The sequence below is a fragment of the Triplophysa rosa genome, unplaced genomic scaffold, assembly GCF_024868665.1.
Source record: "Triplophysa rosa unplaced genomic scaffold, Trosa_1v2 scaffold29_ERROPOS3643519, whole genome shotgun sequence".
NCBI lineage: Eukaryota > Metazoa > Chordata > Actinopteri > Cypriniformes > Nemacheilidae > Triplophysa > Triplophysa rosa.
The window spans coordinates 158,738-179,737 of NW_026634317.1; the positions used below are offsets into that span (position 1 = coordinate 158,738).

General features: G+C 38.4%; 1 protein-coding gene and 1 long non-coding RNA gene across 4 annotated transcripts in view; both read left to right on the forward strand.

Moving 5' to 3' along the window:
- The window catches only part of slc4a8 (solute carrier family 4 member 8), a 37,842-nt gene that overhangs the window by 5,649 nt on the left and 11,193 nt on the right, over positions 1 to 21,000 (forward strand). For both annotated transcript variants that reach the window (XM_057327814.1, XM_057327813.1), the window contains exons 2-12: positions 121 to 202; positions 320 to 481; positions 1,130 to 1,265; positions 1,407 to 1,567; positions 4,056 to 4,244; positions 4,699 to 4,787; positions 6,852 to 7,009; positions 7,088 to 7,175; positions 7,287 to 7,433; positions 7,670 to 7,770; positions 15,726 to 15,900. In XM_057327814.1, the coding sequence (XP_057183797.1) occupies positions 121 to 202; positions 320 to 481; positions 1,130 to 1,265; positions 1,407 to 1,567; positions 4,056 to 4,244; positions 4,699 to 4,787; positions 6,852 to 7,009; positions 7,088 to 7,175; positions 7,287 to 7,433; positions 7,670 to 7,770; positions 15,726 to 15,900 (1,488 nt within the window). The remainder of the gene's footprint in view (positions 1 to 120; positions 203 to 319; positions 482 to 1,129; positions 1,266 to 1,406; positions 1,568 to 4,055; positions 4,245 to 4,698; positions 4,788 to 6,851; positions 7,010 to 7,087; positions 7,176 to 7,286; positions 7,434 to 7,669; positions 7,771 to 15,725; positions 15,901 to 21,000) is intronic.
- On the forward strand, positions 15,907 to 17,772 carry LOC130550369 (uncharacterized). 2 transcript variants are annotated; one of them, XR_008962399.1, is made up of 3 exons: positions 15,907 to 16,886; positions 17,161 to 17,237; positions 17,401 to 17,772. It is a non-coding gene; the product is annotated as an uncharacterized LOC130550369 (long non-coding RNA). The 2 variants fall into 2 exon arrangements; XR_008962398.1 differs by having other exon boundaries at positions 15,907 to 17,237.

Here is a 21,000-nt window from a genome sequence, read left to right on the forward strand (position 1 = left end):
AAAATAAAAAGTTATTGTAGGGGTGAGACTAGTGTCATCACACGTACATGTCTGTATGTCTGTATATCTGTCTCTATATATTTGTCTATTTGCATAGCTAAATACACATATGTCTTTCAGAGGCCTGATGAGGAGGTAGTGGTGGACCATGGTGGCACAAGCTCAGTCCTTAATATCCATTATGAGAAAGAAGAGCTAGAGGGTTAGTAAAATAAACACAAATAAATGTATTTAAAAACACATACACTCATGTGATACAGTGGGTAGCTGAATTTAGCCTTAATAACATTTAATCTTCCCCTCGGTCTCTCTTTTTCAGGTCATAGGACTCTATTTGTGGGTGTGCGAATGCCTATGGGCAGAGAGTCTCACCGTCACCACCGTCCGCACAGCTCCAGACACCGCAGAAGATCAGACAGGATAAGGTCTGGAAGTGTAGCTCAGGAAGAGGAGAACACAGAAAGTTCTATAGCTTCACACGGTGAGAACAATATTCTGATGCCAGGAAAGCAAACACTGCAGGTTCTTTAACAGAAAAGGATTTTTCACTCACTGTATATCAGACTCATTGAGATAAAAAGACAAGAAATTAAAAATAAAATGAATGACAGTGGTTGGTAACTGATAGTAGTTTACTGACATAGTAACTGACATTAAGAATTGTAAGAATTATATAATGGCCATACAACATCTGAGCATACAACAGTGAGCAAATTAAACTGAAAGAAAACATCTGTCTATACAGTATATAAGTATGGGTCCCTATTGAGAGTTTCCATCTATTTTGGCCTCCTGGCTGCTTTTTCTTAATTGTTCAGTCTAGTCAGGTATTTAATGTAGACAGAAGTCCTATGATAGAAAACATGATAAAAAAAGGCCAGTAATATTTTTAATTAATTTAATAAAATTGTGTGGACCATTTTGGACCCATGCACATTCTCTCAATATTGTTCCCTTGACCCCACTAAAATCTAAAATGATAAAGTCATTGTAATGATAACAAAAACTGTAAATCCCCGTCTTTAGTTTATTACAGTATGTGTCCTTGCTGCTCTGTCATAGTGAAAATGAGGTTTACAAATACTTCTTTACTCATCTGTTTTTCTTTCTTTCCATGTCTCTTGCTCAGACACCCCATCCCAGAGGGTTCAGTTTATTCTAGGCACTGAGGAGGATGAGGAGCACGTGGCACATGAGCTCTTCACAGAACTTGATGAAATCTGTGTCAAAGACGGCAAAGATACGGAGTGGAAGGAAACTGCTAGGTTTGCATATATTTCTGAAAGTCATTGTAAAATTAAACTTGCACCATGAATATTTAATAAAAAATGTAGATGTAATGTATCTCACTTAAATGACCATGAAACCATTTTGAGAAAATCTCTCTCGTTTTTGTCATTTGTCAGGTGGTTAAAGTTTGAGGAGGATGTTGAAGATGGAGGAGAGAGATGGAGTAAGCCCTACGTAGCTACGCTCTCTCTCCATAGTCTGTTTGAGTTACGGAGCTGTATCATTAACGGAACCGTCCTGTTAGACATGAGGGCCAACTGCATTGAGGAAATCGCAGGTCAGTCTGGGGTCAGAGGGTATGGCTGTACTGTTTAAAAAGCATATTTTTGAAAGCATATAAACTTTTGTTAAGAAACATCTGTCTGTTGTTAGTTTGGAAACATTACAGGATTATATCATAATTTATTATGCCACAGAGGGAGTTGTTATTTAAAGTTGCAGTTTGTCATTTATTTGGCACTAAACAGAAGCCAAAGTAATCATTGTTTCCCAAGCACTTTTCTCGTCTGCTTTCTGCTTGTGCCCCAACAAACTCAGACCACAGTACAATTTGGTTACATAGAGTTGTCTTTTCATATTAAACCGGGACACATTATTTAATTTCTGTGCCACTAGCATCACCATACAGAATTGCTAAAACTGACTGCTTCAAAAAGGTTTCCTTACGACCCATTCGCAGTTAGTTGGACAAACATATTCCTGCCCTTCATGCCTTCCGTCGAGGCGGTGTTACAAATGCAAAGAAAATGCAAAGTATGAAAATGCAAAGAAAATGCAATGAGCAGCACAGGATAAACAGGATCGACAAGTTTACATTTACTGTACTTTTATTCATTCAGTACACGCTTTAAAATAAACTACAGTGTATTAGTTTGCCTACCTGAAACCTTACAGATATAGTCGCACACTCCTATTCATGTTGCTGACACACATTCATAACATATACTTATGGGTCCTTTAAGCAACAATGCTGTCAGCTGCACATGCCATGTTAAAGAAAGCGAGTAAAAAAGATGTGAACACAGCATTTAGATTTGTTCCTCTTGTTTTGTGTGGAGAGAGAGACGTTATTGTGATCATGACATAACATGCGCTCTCTCTGGCCCGCCCCGCCCTCTCGTTCTCTAGTTCAGCTTCCCGCCTGTGTCTCATTACCCACACCTGCCCATTGTTATCTCTTGTTAGTTTCCCCTTTAAAATGCCCTCCTGTCTATTGTCCTGTGCTCGTTTGTTTTGTACCATTTGCGTGTTTGCTATGTCACCTGGTCTCTTGCCTGGTTCCTGTTTCCTATGACCAGCAAGTTTGTGGACTTATTATTCATATTATTATTGGACCTTGTTTATCTTGCCCCCTCGTGGGAAGTTTTTGTTTGAATTCTTGTTTTGTTATAGTTTTCCCCATTGTGGGTGTTTTGTTTTGCGTTTAATAAATTATTATTTGTATTAACCCCTTCACCGCTGCCTGCACTTGGGTTCTTTCCTCGAAATCATGACAACCCGAGTCCGGTTTGTGGTCCTTTCCTGATCCCGTCTCTCTTCTCTCTCCCACTTTGCTTCCTGTACTCTCTTTCCTACTGTACTATATAATTAAAGGCAAAAAAACTTTAAAATATGTATACAGTATATGCTGTTTGTATAATGTACTGATAACTTCTCTCATCAGCTAGAATGCTATAGCATGGAACGTGTGTCGCATAAAGGCATGACTGTTATTATTAATATTGCAGCAGTACTGTACTTGAAACAAGATTAATGCCAGAGTGACGGATAAGGTGACCAAAGGAGATTGATTATTCTGTAGAGAAAATCAAGGGATGAGTAATGCTGGTTAACAGCGCTGCCTCAACTCCAACTGGAATTGTGAGAGATTTAATATAATATGAGAGTCTGAGGAAGTAGAATTGAAATGTTTGGCAATCCTGAAACACATTCTGCCTTTCCTTTTACATGTACTTTGAAACATGAAGTTGGTGAGCTAAAGTTGAAAGGTTTAAAATGTATTTAGGTCTGCATTTCACGTTAAAGCTGTCCAGTTTCCTGGCTAATACATTTCATAGGATGCAGGAAACAACCGTGCTGGAAGCTTTTACAGTATTGTGCTGTGATCAATTAAAAGACAGTACATATATTCTATATTTTCTATAGTTAGTACTTTTGTTACTGTAAATTTGTAAAGTGAGGAAAAACTACTGAAGATTCAACAGTTCACATGCTACATCACTAATCAAAGCCAATTTGTGACACTTTGTGACAATGACCATGGTAACTCTTTTAAAAAAGGGTTAGGTTTCTTTACTTCAACTCAAGCACACAAGATGCTCTTTGGAACCTTGTCAAATCTTGTTGAGATTACATGGATCATCAGGGTTTGCACGTTTTTGTAAAGCCATGCCAGCTTACACAAAAAAACCCAAAAGAGGGTCATACCATACTATGCAAATTATGAAATGTACATTGCAAATATTACACTTCAACAACTCAAATGGTTTTGCCTATGATGTAATCTATTAAACATTATGAATTAAATAAGAAAAATACAAATACTCAAACTTTTGGATCTCTCTGGATATGTAAAATATAAAGTAAACATACATGTAATATTATTGCATACAACTTAAGTTAAGTAAGAATTCAGGCAGAGTTTTAGGAAATATAAGTCATATTCTTTTCATTTTCGTGCAATGATTAACTTCCCAGAATGCACTCTGCCAAGTATTAGCACAAGAGCTTTGCATGCTTATGTGTATGCAATTTGTTGTTTGTAGACCTGATCCTTGACCATCAGGAGGCAGCACATGAACTAGACGACAGTGTGAGAATGAAAGTTCGAGAAGCACTTCTCAAGAGACATCACCACCAGAGTGACAAGAAGAGGAATAACCTGCTGCCCATGGTCAAATCCCTCACTGACTCAGGCAGAAGACAGAGTGAACCTCATTCTATGGACAAGAGCGGTGAGACATATTATAGACACAAAATAACTGAATATTTATTAATACATTTATATATATGCACACTTTATATTCATTGCACTACTGTTCTGCATAGTCTAATCTACAGTATATTGTACATATCCATCAGTAAATTTCTGTTTTCAGTAAATAGCCATCTGTATATAATGGTCATAGTACATTCCCACTTGTAAATTCTTTATAATTTTGCTTTATCCTGTATTTATGTATTTATGCACAACTGTATATCCTGCACTTGCTTATTGCACTTCTGGTTAGACCTAAACTACATTTCGTTGCCTTGTACTTGTACATGTGTAATGACAATAAAGTTGAATCTAATCTAATCTAATCTAATATGCTTTATTAAAGCGAAATTGTTTTTGGTCATGTAATGTGTGGACAGCATGACACAAATGCTGTGGACCATTGTATTTATCTTATTGAATTCCCCTAGGTCCTACCACCTCTCCTCAGCCTCCGCCTACAAACGCAGATGTAAAGAATGGAGCAGCACAGGATACTGGGCAGATGGATCTCAGTAAGGTACTACAACCACAACAAAAAGACAACATTATAGTTTTTGTGCCTAAAATAGACAAAAACTGTGAGGGAACTAGTTCTTCTTAATGCCAAGAAAGAACAGTTGGCAGTTGATGCCAAAAATATCCAAATGGCCTGGTATTGAATAAGTAATAAGGCTGGTTGACGTCACTAATGTCGTCACATTTTCTTTCTTGTTTAACATCATTCCAGCATCTATGGCTTTATTATATACAGTTAATCCACACTCAATTTGGGGGAATTTAGCGTCTCCAATTCACCTAGTCTTGGATGTGTTTGGAATTTATAGGAAACCCACAAAGACTCCACAGGTCTCCCGGCCTTCTTTCTGTAAGGAAAAGTGCAACCCACTGAGCCACTGTGCTACCCGTACTATAAAAGGGCCCCTATAATACATTTAAAGCATCACATGGTGCTCTTAACAGGAATGCTGCTTTAATAGTCTTTATTATTATATACATTACACCTATATATCAGGTGCAGGGTGCACCCTCAGACATGCACTCTTAAAGGGACAGTGCTAGAGAAAACTTCAGCAGAGAATTGTCAGAAATGCAAACAAAATCAGAACACGGTAAAATAACAATCTAGAGTTAAAAGCTTAGACTTTTCTATATCCTCTAGGCTATTGGAGAAAAAATATGGAAAAATGTATCGTCCTGGGAATTGAATGGGAAAACAAGAAAAAAACAGAAATAAGAGAGGGAACATAGAGACTCCACGACACAAGCCTTTAAACCAAACAGATTCAAACTGTTTGTTTATGTTTGTGTCCCCACTTTTCACTGGATGCACTAGATGCAACTTATTGATTTACCAAGAACATCTGGGACAAACACACGCATACATACATACACACACATATACTCAAACACTGCCATCTGGTGAGCCTTAGAGGAGCTGCAGATTGTTTATGTAATATTATTCTAGTGATCAAGGGACAGGAAATGAACAGTAATGAGCCAGATGTCAGCCATTTAGAGTGACAGTAAGGATGGCTGAGTGCAGCCACAATCAGATTACCTTCCCGCTGTGTTACTTATCCATTACTGTCACCCAGACCAGCAGGTGTTTGTGACTAAAACCCCCAGAAGTAGATATTATTATATATTTAAGCGATAAGGTGTGAGAAGCAGTTCTATCAATGTCCTGTAGCTGTGATTATAATATGATATCACATAATAGCTTTACGTGTAGTCTATTGCCTTGTTGCTTTTATAAAACAATCACTATGTAATATTAAAGTCACAATAATATCGAAATGGAAGCTTTCTGACTTTTAGAGTAATTCACCCACAAATTTAAATTCTATAATTATTAATTTTCCTTGTTGTTCAAAGCCTGTATATGATTCTTCTGTGGAACACAAAAGAAAACATTTTGAGAGATATATCAGCGGTTTCGTGTCCATACAATTGAAGTCAATAGGAGAACTTTTTAGTTTACCAATGTTCTTCAGAATATCTTCTTTTGTGTTCTGCAGAAGAAAGAAAGTCAGACAGGTTTTGAATGACAAGAGGGTAAGTAAATGATAGAAGAATTGTTATTTTTAGGTGAACTATCCCTTAGGATGTCTATAAACAGTGTGCTCCAAAACATTTTACAAAATGCACACTTGGAAGATATAAGCGTTCAAAACTTAAGTGTCTTCGGTTTTGAATATATACTATATATACATTTTACAATAATGAACAATCTGAACTTAAGTGTTTTATCAAATTCCAGGCTAATTAGAGGGAAACTAAACACTACTTGTAATTTAGAAAATCTGAGGGCTGAGGAGCAACTTAGTATGCCCCACCTTAACTTTAGTGGAAATTACATCAACTCACTGAACAAAGCTGTGTGTTTTAAGTCACTGCAGTGGGTCTTTAGGTTAGGTTAAAAATATAATTAAACTAACATAATTTTATTATTTAACTTATTTAAAATCAAAATTTAAATAAAAGTTAAATAATTAAAAGCTTTGTGCGAGGAGTAAAAATGAGTCTTGGTAATGTAATGTTCTAATATTTTAAAAAGTTATTATATCATCTCTCTTTTTAGGTGGACACACATTTCATGAAAAAGATACCAACAGGGGCAGAGGCTTCCAATGTGCTAGTTGGAGAACTGGACTTTTTAGAGAGATCCATAGTTGCCTTTGTTCGCTTGTCTCCTGCTGTTCTGCTCACAGGACTTACTGAAGTTCCCATACCGACTAGGTAGATGCTGAGTGTTTGCCTTGCGTGCAGGAATCAATATTAAACTTAAAAATCATTAAAATTATGAAATCTCTGCAGATTCTTGTTCATCTTGCTCGGTCCGGATGGAAAAGCCCAGCAGTACCATGAGATTGGTCGCTCAATGGCCACCATAATGACTGATGAGGTCATTGCAGAACACAATTTTTCTTACACTAGTTCTGATATTATTATACATATACAAAACATAATAAAATGTTAGGCATTCTTCAATATAATTATGTTGGTCCATCTTTAGATTTTCCATGATGTCGCATACAAGGCAAAGGACAGGAGTGATTTATTGGCCGGTATAGATGAGTTTCTAGATCAAGTGACAGTTTTGCCTCCAGGAGAATGGGACCCTTCTATACGCATTGAACCGCCTAAGAGTGTCCCTTCACAGGTATAGAAAAAACAATGACACAAAAAATGGCACATTTTGCAATTTACTGCACTTACATTTTGTGACATATTTTACTGTAAATGTTGCTAAAATGTTCAAAAAATATTGTATATAATACACTTTTCAGTAACATTAGACTTCTGTTTTGTTAACTGTAAGTGATCGTTTATTATACTTTGATTATTGTATTAGTTATATACAGTATAGTATGTTAAATGGTCTGTTTTTCGGATCAGGAGAAAAGAAAAATGCCAGGAGTTCCAAACGGAACAGCTGTTCAAGTCGAGGATGAACAGCATGGGGAACATCATGGACCAGAACTACAGAGAACTGGGAGGTGTGTTATGTGTGGGTTAAATGTGTGATCCATTCTTAAGGATAGGAGACATTTTTTTTCTGTGTAAATGGATAAAATATATTGATGACTCATTCTGCATTATGCTGATTTTTGTCTAATCAAATGCTCTTCCAAATCAGAATAGCTCTCCCCAGGGGCGCAACTGCACATTTTCTGAGGGGTATGCGAGATTAGTATTGGCGCCCCCCATCGGCCACCCCAATATAGAAAACACACAACAATATAAAAAATCCGCAGACAAGTTGTATATTACCTTTGGAGTCATTCTATTTTACATCATGTGAAGGTGACAATCAGATTTGCATCTATAACAGAAGCATAAAGGTTTCCTTTTACAGAAACACTTTTCAAACTGCTTCACAGTGTAACAGATACACAATTCTGAAAAGATAAATAACAATCTGAAAAATAATGAAACAAAGGAGCAAAAAGTAGTAAAAGTACATAAAGTTTATGTTCAGACATACACAATAAATTAGGGCAGAAACTAATGATTATTTTAATAACCGTATAATTGGACGATTTTTTGACATTTAAAACCTTTAACAAAAAAGCTTGTCAAGTTTTAAACAATAAAACTTCTTTAAATTTCCAAAATATAAGTAACAACCGAGTTGTAGCCCATTAGAGATGTGCTGATGAGGAAATAAACTTATTTTGATCTTTAAAGTTATACATTTAGATTATTCCCTTTCCTTCAACAAAAAGTATTATTAACATTATTTATTATTATCAGAATAAGACGAATAAGACGCAGTGGCGGTTCTAGACGTAACTGGGGGGGGGGGGCTGGCTGGGGCCACTTATGCTTTTAGGGGGCACACTAACATGTGTCATGATTAATTTTCAGTCATTTTTCACTGTCATGTATTACTGTTTTCTCTAAGTAAACTAATAAGTAGGGCCCTATGATTTCCGCGATGCAGAAAACACGGACGGAATCCAGACATAAAAACGGAATTTACTGTATAACACGGATTGTCACGAAATTTGGCAAATTTTGGATTAAATCATTTTCAAAACCCATTATAACTCATTTACAAATACTTGTTCTTTGCCATGGTTTCATTAACTGACAAATAAAATGACAGAAATGCATATTCCCTGTTTGCGTGATGATGTTACGTTAGTAAGGCGCGAAATTACGCTATATTTATAAACATTTATTCAAAGTTGAAACAATCATGTCGAAGAGACCATTTGAGACTGTGAAGTCTTCCAAAAAAACGCTAAATGCTAAATTTAGTGCAGAGCAGTACCCTAACGATTTTTATGAATCGGGACAGCAACTGTTCTGCAATTTCTGTCAACACTCAATCGACTGGACGCGAAAGACCACCTACGATGACCACCTGAAGTCAAAAACACACATGCGAAACAAGGAGAACCTACAAGGCAAGAATTTATCCTTACAATGTACTATAGCAAGTACAGTAGCATCATCGGATGCGAGGCGTGAGTTTGCAGAAGACTTTGTTGCTGTGTGTGCAGAGGCTGATATCCCGTGCGAGAAAATGAAAAAGTTGCGTCCGTTTCTCATAAAGCACTGCAAGCAAGGAGGATCGTTGCCTCAAAATGAAAGCAGCCTTCGTCAAACCCACTTACCTCGCGTCTTTGAGCAACACATGGAAGCCGTACTGAACAAAATCAGTGGGAAGAAAATGTGGGTTGTGGTTGATGAAACGACTGACATTCGAGATTGCAGCGTTTTAAACATTGTTATAGGTAAATCCGTAATAATTTGGGATCATAATAAGTATAATAACAAAAGTAATCATCTAAAACTATATACAATTAATTTTTTGTACTAATTACCCTTCTGGTATTTAAAATTCAATACATAGAGGAAGATTGTTGCTGCTGGGAGAAATAAATAGAAAATGTAATACTAGGTATAACCACTAGATGTAGTATAGACCTATATAAACAGCAACTTGTGAATATACAGTCCTGTGTAGGAGAATAATGTTTTCTTTTCTTTTTTCTTTTTTAAATTATTTTTCAAAATTATTTTATTAGGTTTTGCATTGGTTTAGTTGAAATTGCCTAACCTAAGTATAAACCAATGTTTTGTTTTGGATTTTGAAAGCTAGTGTTTTGTTTTTGATGAAATTCTGTATTGAAGCAGTTTAAAATGATACCAAAGCATTTTTACTTTTAATAAATTACTGTTAAATTGTATAAGTTTCATGATTTAAATGGATTATAAATGCATTTTGATTACTAAAACTTATTTTAGCCATTAAAACAGAGTCGGAAAATATTAAAACAGAAAAAAACATAAACCAGAAAAATTAAAACGGAAAAAACGTAATTTGGGAAAAAATTAAACGGATTTCATAGGGCCCTAAATAAGCTAATAAAACAAGTTCAGCTCAAATTAATGTTCCATGGTCATTTATTTCACAACACATTGTATATAGTAAAAATAACAATGATAACAATAATAACATTTAGGCACTTTTCTGCATCTTAAATGTACATACATAAATGAAAAACTACCCACAAACAAGATATCCAAAAATCAACTTAAGCAGTCATCTTAACATGAGTCACATTATCAGGTATTTCCTTTACACAAAGAAAAAAAACATGAATTTCAAAAATTTCACATGTGATATATGTGGTTTTGGCACACTTTCATGTGAATGCCATGTTAACTAAATACTCATGTAAAAACTCATGTTTTTCAAATGGAATTTCAGGGTTGCAAAAGTTGTCTCTGCACAACTAAATCACCTTGCTGATGGGTCCTCTGTTCTATTGGACTTTCTTCATTCTCTAAGCTTTTGTGCATTTCTGATTCTGACTCTTTTTCAGAAGCATCTTCTTTCTCCAGCCTTGACTGACTATTATCTTTAGTTTTCTTATTAAAAAAAGGATATTATGTCCTTAGAATTTTTCTCTTCATTTTAACTGCAAATGGAAAATTATGAAAATGTGTAAATGAAACCTAAAGCTCGACTCTCAAATACACCACAAGTAATATACAGGACAGTATAGAATAAACTGTATTGATTACTTGAACTCTGCTACAGAGGTGGACGAAGTACACAACTTCCTTACTTGAGTGAAAGTACAGATACAACTGGTCAAATATTACTCCACTACAAGTAAAAGTTGTAAAGACAGATTCTTACTTAGTAAAAGTACAGAAGTACGTGCTTTTAAAAGTACTCAAGTATTAAAAGTAAATTTCTTTATGTCAGTTGTGCATTGTTTTATTGTCTATACCTTATGCTCTGAAGCAACCTACTGAATACATGAGTAGCTCACAGTATCAGTGTATTAAAGGAGTAGTTCACTTCAAAATTTGCCCCCATTGACTTTCCATAGTAATTTTTATTTTTTCAAATTTTGCAGTGAGCAACTCCTTTAAGAGCTTTATATGTTTAGCACATTATGTTTAGTTTAGATATAATCCTGTATGATCATTTAGCCTAATTATCCTCATTAGCCCCCTAGGCCTAATGTATTATGAGCAGTGTTCTTTTATTTTGTATATTCCCTTTACCAGTTTTAGCAGCAATTTACCAGTAAGTAGTAAGTTCTTGTAAATAGTAAGTGTAGAACCATGTTTTTGTTGGATTTATTACCATTTGTATTACCATAATTTAACTACAAACATAAACTATAGCTAGTATAATGAAACTATGGTATTTTAGTTGCTGTGGTTTTACTAAAGATTATTAATTGGAGTATGGTTCCTATATATAGAAAATGGTAAATGTCACGGCTGGCGTGGAAAGAACCCAATAGCAGGCAGGCGGTGGTGAAGGGGTTAACACAAAATACTTTAATAATAAACAAAAACACCCACAATGGGGAACAGACAAGGCAACTAAAATATATCTAAAGGTAAACCAAAACTTCCCACGTGGGGGCAAAAACAGCAGGACTAAAAAATAACAAATAACAAAAAACTAAACACGACACAACGTCAAAGACTCAAGGCAAGGAGATAACACGAAGCACAAAAACTTACAAAACTCAGGACGAGAACGAGGTGCATAACACTCGGGCCGTAACATAGAGCACAAGCAACAGGGTACACGAGAACAACCACATACAATGAACGAGCAACAAGACAATGAAACAAGAGGGCATTAAATAGGGAACACAAACGAGGGATAACGAGCGAGGGCAGGTGGGAAACATTAGACACGGAAGGAGAGCAATACATGAGATGAGAGGGGCGGGGCCAATGACGAGACACTGGAGAGAACGTATTGTCAAAAGGACAATAATATGTTTCCCTCCACACATAACCAAAGGCTTTGTCATGGCTCTGCTACAGGACCAAGAAAAACATGACTAAATGAAGCAGAGCCATGACAGAACCCCCCCCTTTAATGAGCACCTCCAGGTGCTCACCAAGGGGTAGACGGACGAGACAAGACGACTGAGACAGGACAAAAACAGACAAAACATGGAGAACAAAATCAGTGGCAGACAAGACAAAAAACAATAGGACTTGGGGTGGACAATAAAAATAACAAACATGGGAGGGGGGGTGGGACCAAACAAGGGCTCACAGGGGGCAGTCCATGGGGGTGGGGAGAAGGGGGAAAGTCTTAGTCCCCGGCTGCGCTCGAGGGCGCGGAGTCCTGGGGGACTTAGGGGGAGTCCTGGGGGGGACAGTCTTTGAGCCCTGGGAGTTTCCCAGGGACCGGCTGGAAGGCCGGCTGGACAGGCTTGACGCCGGCTGGAAGGCCGGCTGGACAGGCTGACGCCGGCTGGCGTGGAAAGAACCCAATAGCAGGCAGGCGGTGGTGAAGGGGTTAACACAAAATACTTTAATAATAAACAAAAACACCCACAATGGGGAACAGACAAGGCAACTAAAATATATCTAAAGGTAAACCAAAACTTCCCACGTGGGGGCAAAAACAGCAGGACTAAAAAATAACAAATAACAAAAAACTAAACACGACACAACGTCAAAGACTCAAGGCAAGGAGATAACACGAAGCACAAAAACTTACAAAACTCAGGACGAGAACGAGGTGCATAACACTCGGGCCGTAACATAGAGCACAAGCAACAGGGTACACGAGAACAACCACATACAATGAACGAGCAACAAGACAATGAAACAAGAGGGCATTAAATAGGGAACACAAACGAGGGATAACGAGCGAGGGCAGGTGGGAAACATTAGACACGGAAGGAGAGCAATACATGAGATGAGAGGGGCGGGGCCAATGACGAGACACTGGAGAGAACGTATTGTCAAAAGGACAATAATATGTTTCCCTCCACACATAACCAAAGGCTTTGTCATGGCTCTGCTACAGGACCAAGAAAAACATGACTAAATGAAGCAGAGCCATGACAGGTAATTAAAGATGATACTATTTATATTCATGATGAGTATTTCTTTGGTATTGTGCCTGGTTTGTGTATTTAATTAAGAATATTACAATTATATTTTATTGACATTTTTTTGTCACATCCATAACAAGTATATTTCCTTATCTATCAGTGGTGTAAAGTATTGGAGTAAATGTATTAGTTACTTTACTTAAGTATCTTTTTGGCTACTTTGTAGTTGTACTGAGTATTAAAGATATTAGCAACTTTTACTCTCTACTTACTACATTTTTGAACAAGTATATGTACTCTTTACTCCACTACATTTGTAATGTCTAATGCAGTTACACATTACATTTTGCATGGCACCTATCTTTTTTTGCAGCAGTTTATTTTTAATACAGAAGAATTAATATTGCCATTTACAGGGCATTGAAGGTACTATATCTTGTGGGTTTTGCTCTTACTTACTAAAACTTGTCAACATGGCTTCTTTATGTGAATACGAGTGCATTATCAATTAGGGTTTGGATAGGGTTATCAATGTCAATCGCTGGTGGTTTATGTGAAATGAGGACATGACTGCAGCTGGCGATGAGGCCAAACCAGCATGTCCAGTGCAAAAAGGCTTTGACTTTTAATTTGACTTAACATTATTTGATGTATCCGTTATATTGAAGAGACCTTTTGAAGGAGTTTGGTTTATTATGAGCACTTGAGCTTAAATGAGACTTGGGTGTTTGTAATAGATGTAGGTTATGGTGTCGGCCATGATTTGTTGCAATTTTGAGGTGTTCAGTCTTATTATGATTTAAGAAAATAAATGCGATTGCTCTCCTCACGAATCGACTGTTTCTAGCTTTTCCACTGACATGTCTCTTAAGTGTTGAGGACTAGTGCTGCTTTGAGCCTACATTCAGTATGAGTAAAATACTCAAGTACTGTTCAAATCAGATACTCGAAGACTTTTACTGAAGTCGTTTTGGAATTGGTGACTTGTAACTTGTAATGGAGTAATTTTCACTGCAAGGTATCTGTACTTTTACTCAAGTATGGTTTTCAGGTACTCTTTACACCACTGATACAAGTAGATAACAAGTATCCATAGTAAAATTACCATAACCATTAAATCCATTACATTTTATATTGTATTTTGGGCAGGGTTCTATAGTTTTTATATCAACAGGAATACTTCAACTATAGTTACTTCAGAAAAACATCATTCATTTTCCAAATCGCTTTAAATGATATAGCAGCAGATCAGAAGTTAACATGCACGCGTAGCTCAAGGTGTAGATGCTTATTTATGCTGATCATTTTCATGACAATGTTTCTACGATCTTTGACTGATCGTAACCCACAGATGATTACATCACACTTTAACATGTGCCTTTTTCGTCTTTTATTGTTCTATTTGCCTTTTTAGAGCGCTATCAACAACGTAGCAGCGCCTACGTTTACATTAGTTTAGCATGGAAGATCCCAGAGTTGCCAGATTTGCGTAAAAAAATCTTCCAAATGGCCATTCAATGCTTGCCGGAAAACCGCGAGCTTAGAAAAACGGAAGTACTTGGCAACAGTAAAAGGTCCTGGCAGATCGCAAGCCAGATCAATTGCGCACACAGGAAACCCCGCTGCATAGAAACCATTTTCTACTTTTGGACGTTTTTTAAATGTAATGGAGTAAAAAGTATGTTATTTGTCTTTCAAATGTAGTGAAGTTAAAGTACAAGTACTCAGAAAAAATAATACTCAAGTAAAGTACAGATACTCAAAAAGTGTACATAAGTACAGTACTTCGGTAAATTTACTTCGTTACTGTCCACCTCTGCTCTGATAATTCCTTGGGAATGACAGACCATTTATTTTAATTATAAGGCAAAAGTGCATTTTATCAAACATTCACCCCAATAAATGTAAGTTGCATTTGATCTCATTTCATTAACAAATAAAATGTCTTTAGTGTGTTACACGTTCTCTGGCAGCAGCTGATTCTTTGTACAGGCACGAGTCACAACTGCTTTATATGTAGATTTAACATGCGCAACACCGGAAAATATAGGTCAGTATTTTAGTTTCTTTGCTGGATCCATTTGGTCATTTGACTGTGAAAGAATGATTGGTTGACATAATAACTTGATTAAATAAATTATATATTTATTGAACTCGTTTAAAATGCTAGACAAAAGTGAAACTAAAACGTTTTAGATAATGACTTTTTCGTTATATTTTTTATAACGTTTTATTAAAAAAAACCTTAAATAATATTTTGGCACAATGGCGCCCCCACTTGTGTAGCGCCCCTATGCACCGCATTTACTGCATACCCCATTTTTGCGCCCCTGGCTCTCCCTCTACACTAGCATGTAGGTTTATGGCAAATCATGGTTTATGCCTTTGATGCAATTAAAATATTGCCTATTTAAAAAATGGGATATGGGCTCTTAGTTGTGTGTGCCAACCTTTTTCATTTGGAAATACATCAACAAAAGAAAATAAAAATGTGCTTGTTAAGTGAAATAACTGGGACTTTAAGTACTGGCAGATAAATTAAACAGACATCTTTTCCTTTAAATTTCTGTTTTCCTCCCTCATCTCTCTCTATCTTCTCACTTTCATAGGTTGTTTGGAGGACTAATTCTTGATGTGAAGAGAAAAGTTCCGTTTTATCTAAGTGATTTTAGAGATGGTCTAAGTTTGCAGTGTGTGGCATCATTCCTGTTCCTCTACTGTGCCTGCATGTCACCCGTTATTACTTTTGGAGGACTTCTGGGAGAGGCTACAGAAGGACGTATTGTAAGCACACTTTTGCATTTGTGTGAGCTAAAGTGATGTAAAAAGCCAATGTACATGACTTAAAGATCACGTATGACAGGCAGTTTCTGCCAACCTCATATTAAGCTTGAGTGCCTCTACACACTGTAAAAAGTGATTCGTGGCCGTAGTAAATATGGCTCAATTAAATAGGCTGATTTTCCTCAAAAAAATAGGTTTTGCAAATTACTTAATTTCTTTTATAAATGTTACAAAATTTATTGAGATTGCAGTTTGCTTAAAATAATGAGTAAACACAGCAAGTAATGTTTAGTAAAGTCGCATGAATCTGGTTATTAGTCAATTTGACAAAACATTTTAAGATTTGGTTAGATCATGTGACACAGCAGCGGCCATTTTCTGAAAACCATCTCCTCAGACGATAAAGGTGAGTAAACTTAACTTGTTTTATACTAAAATGTTTAATAAAATAAATCCCACCAATAGTGTGAACATACATGTTTCTTAGTGTTTTCATTTTAAATGAGTTTAATTGTGGTGCTGCACATTTCTTAGTGTTTTAAATAAGCTCCTAGATGTACAGAAACATGTGTGCACAGCGCTTCAACTTTTGTGAGAAGAAAGTTTATTTAAGTTGCTTAAATGAGATTTATGGTAAACAATCACGATTGCCTACTTTTATGAAGGCATGAAAACACGTTGATAGTTATATTCGCCGTCCAGCTCCTTGAGCTTTTTAGTTTCAATTTGACACAACGCGCCACATTAACAGACAACGTTTTTAAGTGAGTTAAAAAGAGCGCGAAGCCGTCATTGCTTTATTTCAAACCTTTCATCTGTTTGTCTATACCGCCTGCAAACGCGACAAACGCCTTGTTGTTAATGGTTTCTGTTATCTTTTGTCATGTCGCATCTTGAGGTGCGGACAGGGTGTGACCGCTTACCGTGAGCTAGAAGTGCGAGGCGGAGGCTGGAACAGCGGGCTCAAATCTCTATTCATTGTGTTGGTTAGAAACTTCCTTAAAACGGCACACTGTCACTTTGCAGACACGATAGAGGAGAATAGTGTCGGCTAAGACTAGTGATTAATTTATGTTTTATTGTAGTACTTATATAATTGTTTGTGTCATAAATGCATATTTTGCATACTGAGCAGTGTAAGTGAACAAAACACAGTAGTGTTAAGTACAATCAACTTTGTTAGTGTGACATTATGGCAATGTTGTGAAGTTCTGGTAAAGTTCCATTATGTGACTTTAATATCTTTGTTTTATATTTTAGGAAAGCCAATTCCTGAATGAATGTTAAAAAAATCTTGGGAGACCTAATTTTCATAGCGAGTAACTTATACAGAACTGGTAAGAACTTATGCAGAATCCACATGATGCAGCAGACCTGTGTGTGCAACATAACAGTTCATATTGATTCTTTACATTCTTTTAATTATCAGTATGTATATGTATATATTTTATACTATTCTAAATTTATATTATACATTAATATCATATTGTTTTGTTTCAGGACAATAATGGTGAAGTTAATCAACCTTGCGGAGCACACAGTAATCACCAGAGGGGGGATCTCCAGATACTCCAGATCTCCATATTCAGCTCAACACCACACGTAACATGCAAGCATACAAGACCACACAAACATTATATAAATAACATAACTCTACACGGTTATCAAACGCACATACACACTCATGCATACAACACCACAAATATTAAAAACCACTAGCCATGTTGATGGTTACTGTTGTTATAATGTTTCAGAATGTTTGTTGTTTAGTATCGTTTATTTGTTTTTGTTGTACAATGAAATTTACATTTCTGAACTGCTGTATGTTTCATGTTTAAATTATTCAGTAAAAAAATAAAGCTTTTAACATTTCACAGCTGTCCATTGTTTCTGTATTTTAGGTGTTAAGAACATAAAAATATTAATCTAAATGATCTTACATTTGATCATGACGGTAAACTAGACTTTTTTGGTAGAAATAACAAAAATGTGTTAGTAAAAACAACTTAAAATTGTGAGTCACACCAACCGAAAAAATTCAGCAAAATCCCTTGCTGGGAATAGGGTTAGGGTTACTCAAAAACTTAAGCAATGCCTACTAAAGAATTTAAGGTAATGCTGCTTAAAATTTCATGTAGCACTGGCTTAAAAAATTGGTCGCAAAAATGATGCACTATATTTTTAAGTAACTTCAGCGTAATTTTTTTTTTCAGTGTACATTATGCATGTACACGCCGATTGCCAACAAAACACAGACGTATGACTAAGTTTGACTTACCGCGTGCAGTTCATGTCCGGCATCTTTTAGCACTGGGACTGCGCTATTCTATCAGTTTCAAACGATCTCCAAATCCAGCGTTATATTTACCGTTTATATAACATCCATCACTGAAATGCCATGAACAAACAGACACACCTAAACTTCACTATCGCAAGAGTAACGAGCTGCAGCCCATCTTGACGCAGCGCAGATAATCTTCATGGTAAGCGGGTCTCGCTCGTCGGTTGGCTTGTGGGCGGGCTCTTTCTTTCGCCTTGCCGTGCTTTTCCGGGAGAATGGCCAATAAAAGGAATAGGATCCCTGTGACGACACAGGGATCCAGAATTATAAAAAACTTTCTGAAGCAAGTTGGAGTGCTGGGTGAGTGTATCAAGTACAGAAATACTACGTCAAAAGTCCAACTCGTTTTTTAACAAGTTGACCATGTTAAGTGTCACAGACTGGCGTGCAAGAACCCAAGCGCAGGCAGGCAGTGAAGGGGTTAACAAATATATTTATTTTCTTAAACACAAAAACGACAAAACAAAAACCCACGATGGGGCAAACCAACAAAACTAGATGCAAAAACTGACAGGACAAATATAACTGAGACGGGGTAAAAGAACAATACTATAGAAACGCAAACTCAGACTTACACAGGCTCGACTTGACATTGACTGGGGATTTATACAGGAACACAATACACGGTACACAACGCACAATCCACGAACATAAGACAAAGAAACAAGAGGGTATTTATAGGAAACACAAACGAGGGATAACGACATGGGGCAGGTGTGAGACATTAAACACTCAGGGAAAGATAACGAGGAAACGAGATGGCGGGAACAGAGACGAGACACTGGAGAGAACGTATATTATTGTCAAAAGGACAATAATATGTTTCTCTCCACACATAACCAAAGGCTTTGTCATGACTCTGCTACAGGACCAAGAAAAACATGACTAAAACCCATTTTTTTTTGGGACTAAGGAAGCAGAGCCATGACAGAAGCCCCCCCTTTAATGAGCACCTCCAGGTGCTCACCAAGGGGTAGACGGACAGACAAGGAGACTGAGACAAGACAAGACAGACAAAACATGGAGAACAAATAAGGGCAGACAAGACAAAATAACAACAGGGACTAGGGTGAGACAATCAAAAACAACAAACATGGGAGGGGGGGGGTGCCAAACAAGGGACCATAGGGGGCAGTCCAGGGAGGTGGGGAGAAGTCCCAGTCCCCGGCTGCGCTCGAGGGCGCGAGTCCTGGGGACTTAGGAGTCCTGGGGGGACAGTCTTTGCCCTGGGAGTTCCCAGGGGTGGGCCGGCTGGACAGGGCTTGACCGGTGGAAGGCCGGCTGGACAGGGCTTGACGCCGGCTGGAAGGCCGGCTGGACAGGGCTTGACGCCGGCTGGAAGGCCGGCTGGACAGGCTTGACGGGCTGGAAGCCGGCTGGATCACCGGCTGGACGCCGGCTGGATCACCGGACTGGACGCCGGCTGGATCACCGGACTGGACGCCGGCTGGATCACCGGACTGGACGCCGGACTGGACCCAGGACTGGACACACGGACTGGACCCGGCTGACACCGGACTGGACCGGCTGCACCGGACTGGACGCCGGCTGCACCGGACTGGACACCGGGCTGGACGCCGGCTGCACCGGCCGGGTTGGAGTCCACGCTGCCTGCCGTTGCCTCTTCTTCTTCCGCCAAGCCACCCGGCTGGTGGTCGGGTGATGGAAGGAGGTATACAGAACGGCTGGCTCCGGCTGGGACTCCTCGGAGGTGGTTCCCCAGGACGCTCGCCTCCCCCGCTTGCCCACGAGGCTGGTGGACGGTGGAGAGGCTGCCGAGAGTGAGGGGGATGGCGTGGCGATGCCCACAACCCCGATCTGCAAGGGACTGTCCTCGGGGATAGCCGCCAGTCCCGTGAGAGGCTCCGCCATGGACATTCCCCTGGGCTCCTCAAGATTCATCACGAGTTCGACCTGGTCCGCGAAGCGCAGGTGTCTCAACCGGCGCATCTCAGCTGGCTCGAAGGGTTCATCGAGGCAGCTGTTGAAGATTACCTTCAACTCTGCCTCGGTGAACCCCGAGTAGCGCGCGGTGGACAGGAAGTCCATGGCGAAGTCCTTCACAGGGGTCCCCCTCTGGCGGAAGCCGAACAGGACGTGAGCCTGGCGGCTCCTGTACGCCTCGTCCGACTCCATGCCTGCTGGGTTCGGTGGTGGCTCGTGTATTCTGTCACGGACTGGCGTGCAAGAACCCAAGCGCAGGCAGGCAGTGAAGGGGTTAACAAATATATTTATTTTCTTAAACACAAAAACGACAAAACAAAAACCCACGATGGGGCAAACCAACAAAACTAGATGCAAAAACTGACAGGACAAATATAACTAAGACGGGGTAAAAGAACAATACTATAGAAACGCAAACTCAGACTTACACAGGCTCGACTTGACATTGACTGGGGATTTAAACAGGAAACGGTACACAACGCACAATCCACGAACACAAGACAAAGAAACAAGAGGGTATTTATAGGAAACACAAACGAGGGATAACGACATGGGGCAGGTGTGAGACATTAAACACTCAGGGAAAGATAACGAGGAAACGGGATGGCGGGAACAGAGACGAGACACTGGAGAGAACGTATATTATTGTCAAAAGGACAATAATATGTTTCTCTCCACACATAACCAAAGGCTTTGTCATGACTCTGCTACAGGACCAAGAAAAACATGACTATGGAAGCAGAGCCATGACATTAAGCATGAGAAGCCTGCACGTTTAACAGTGTAAAGAAGTCAGAATGCATGACATAGCATGA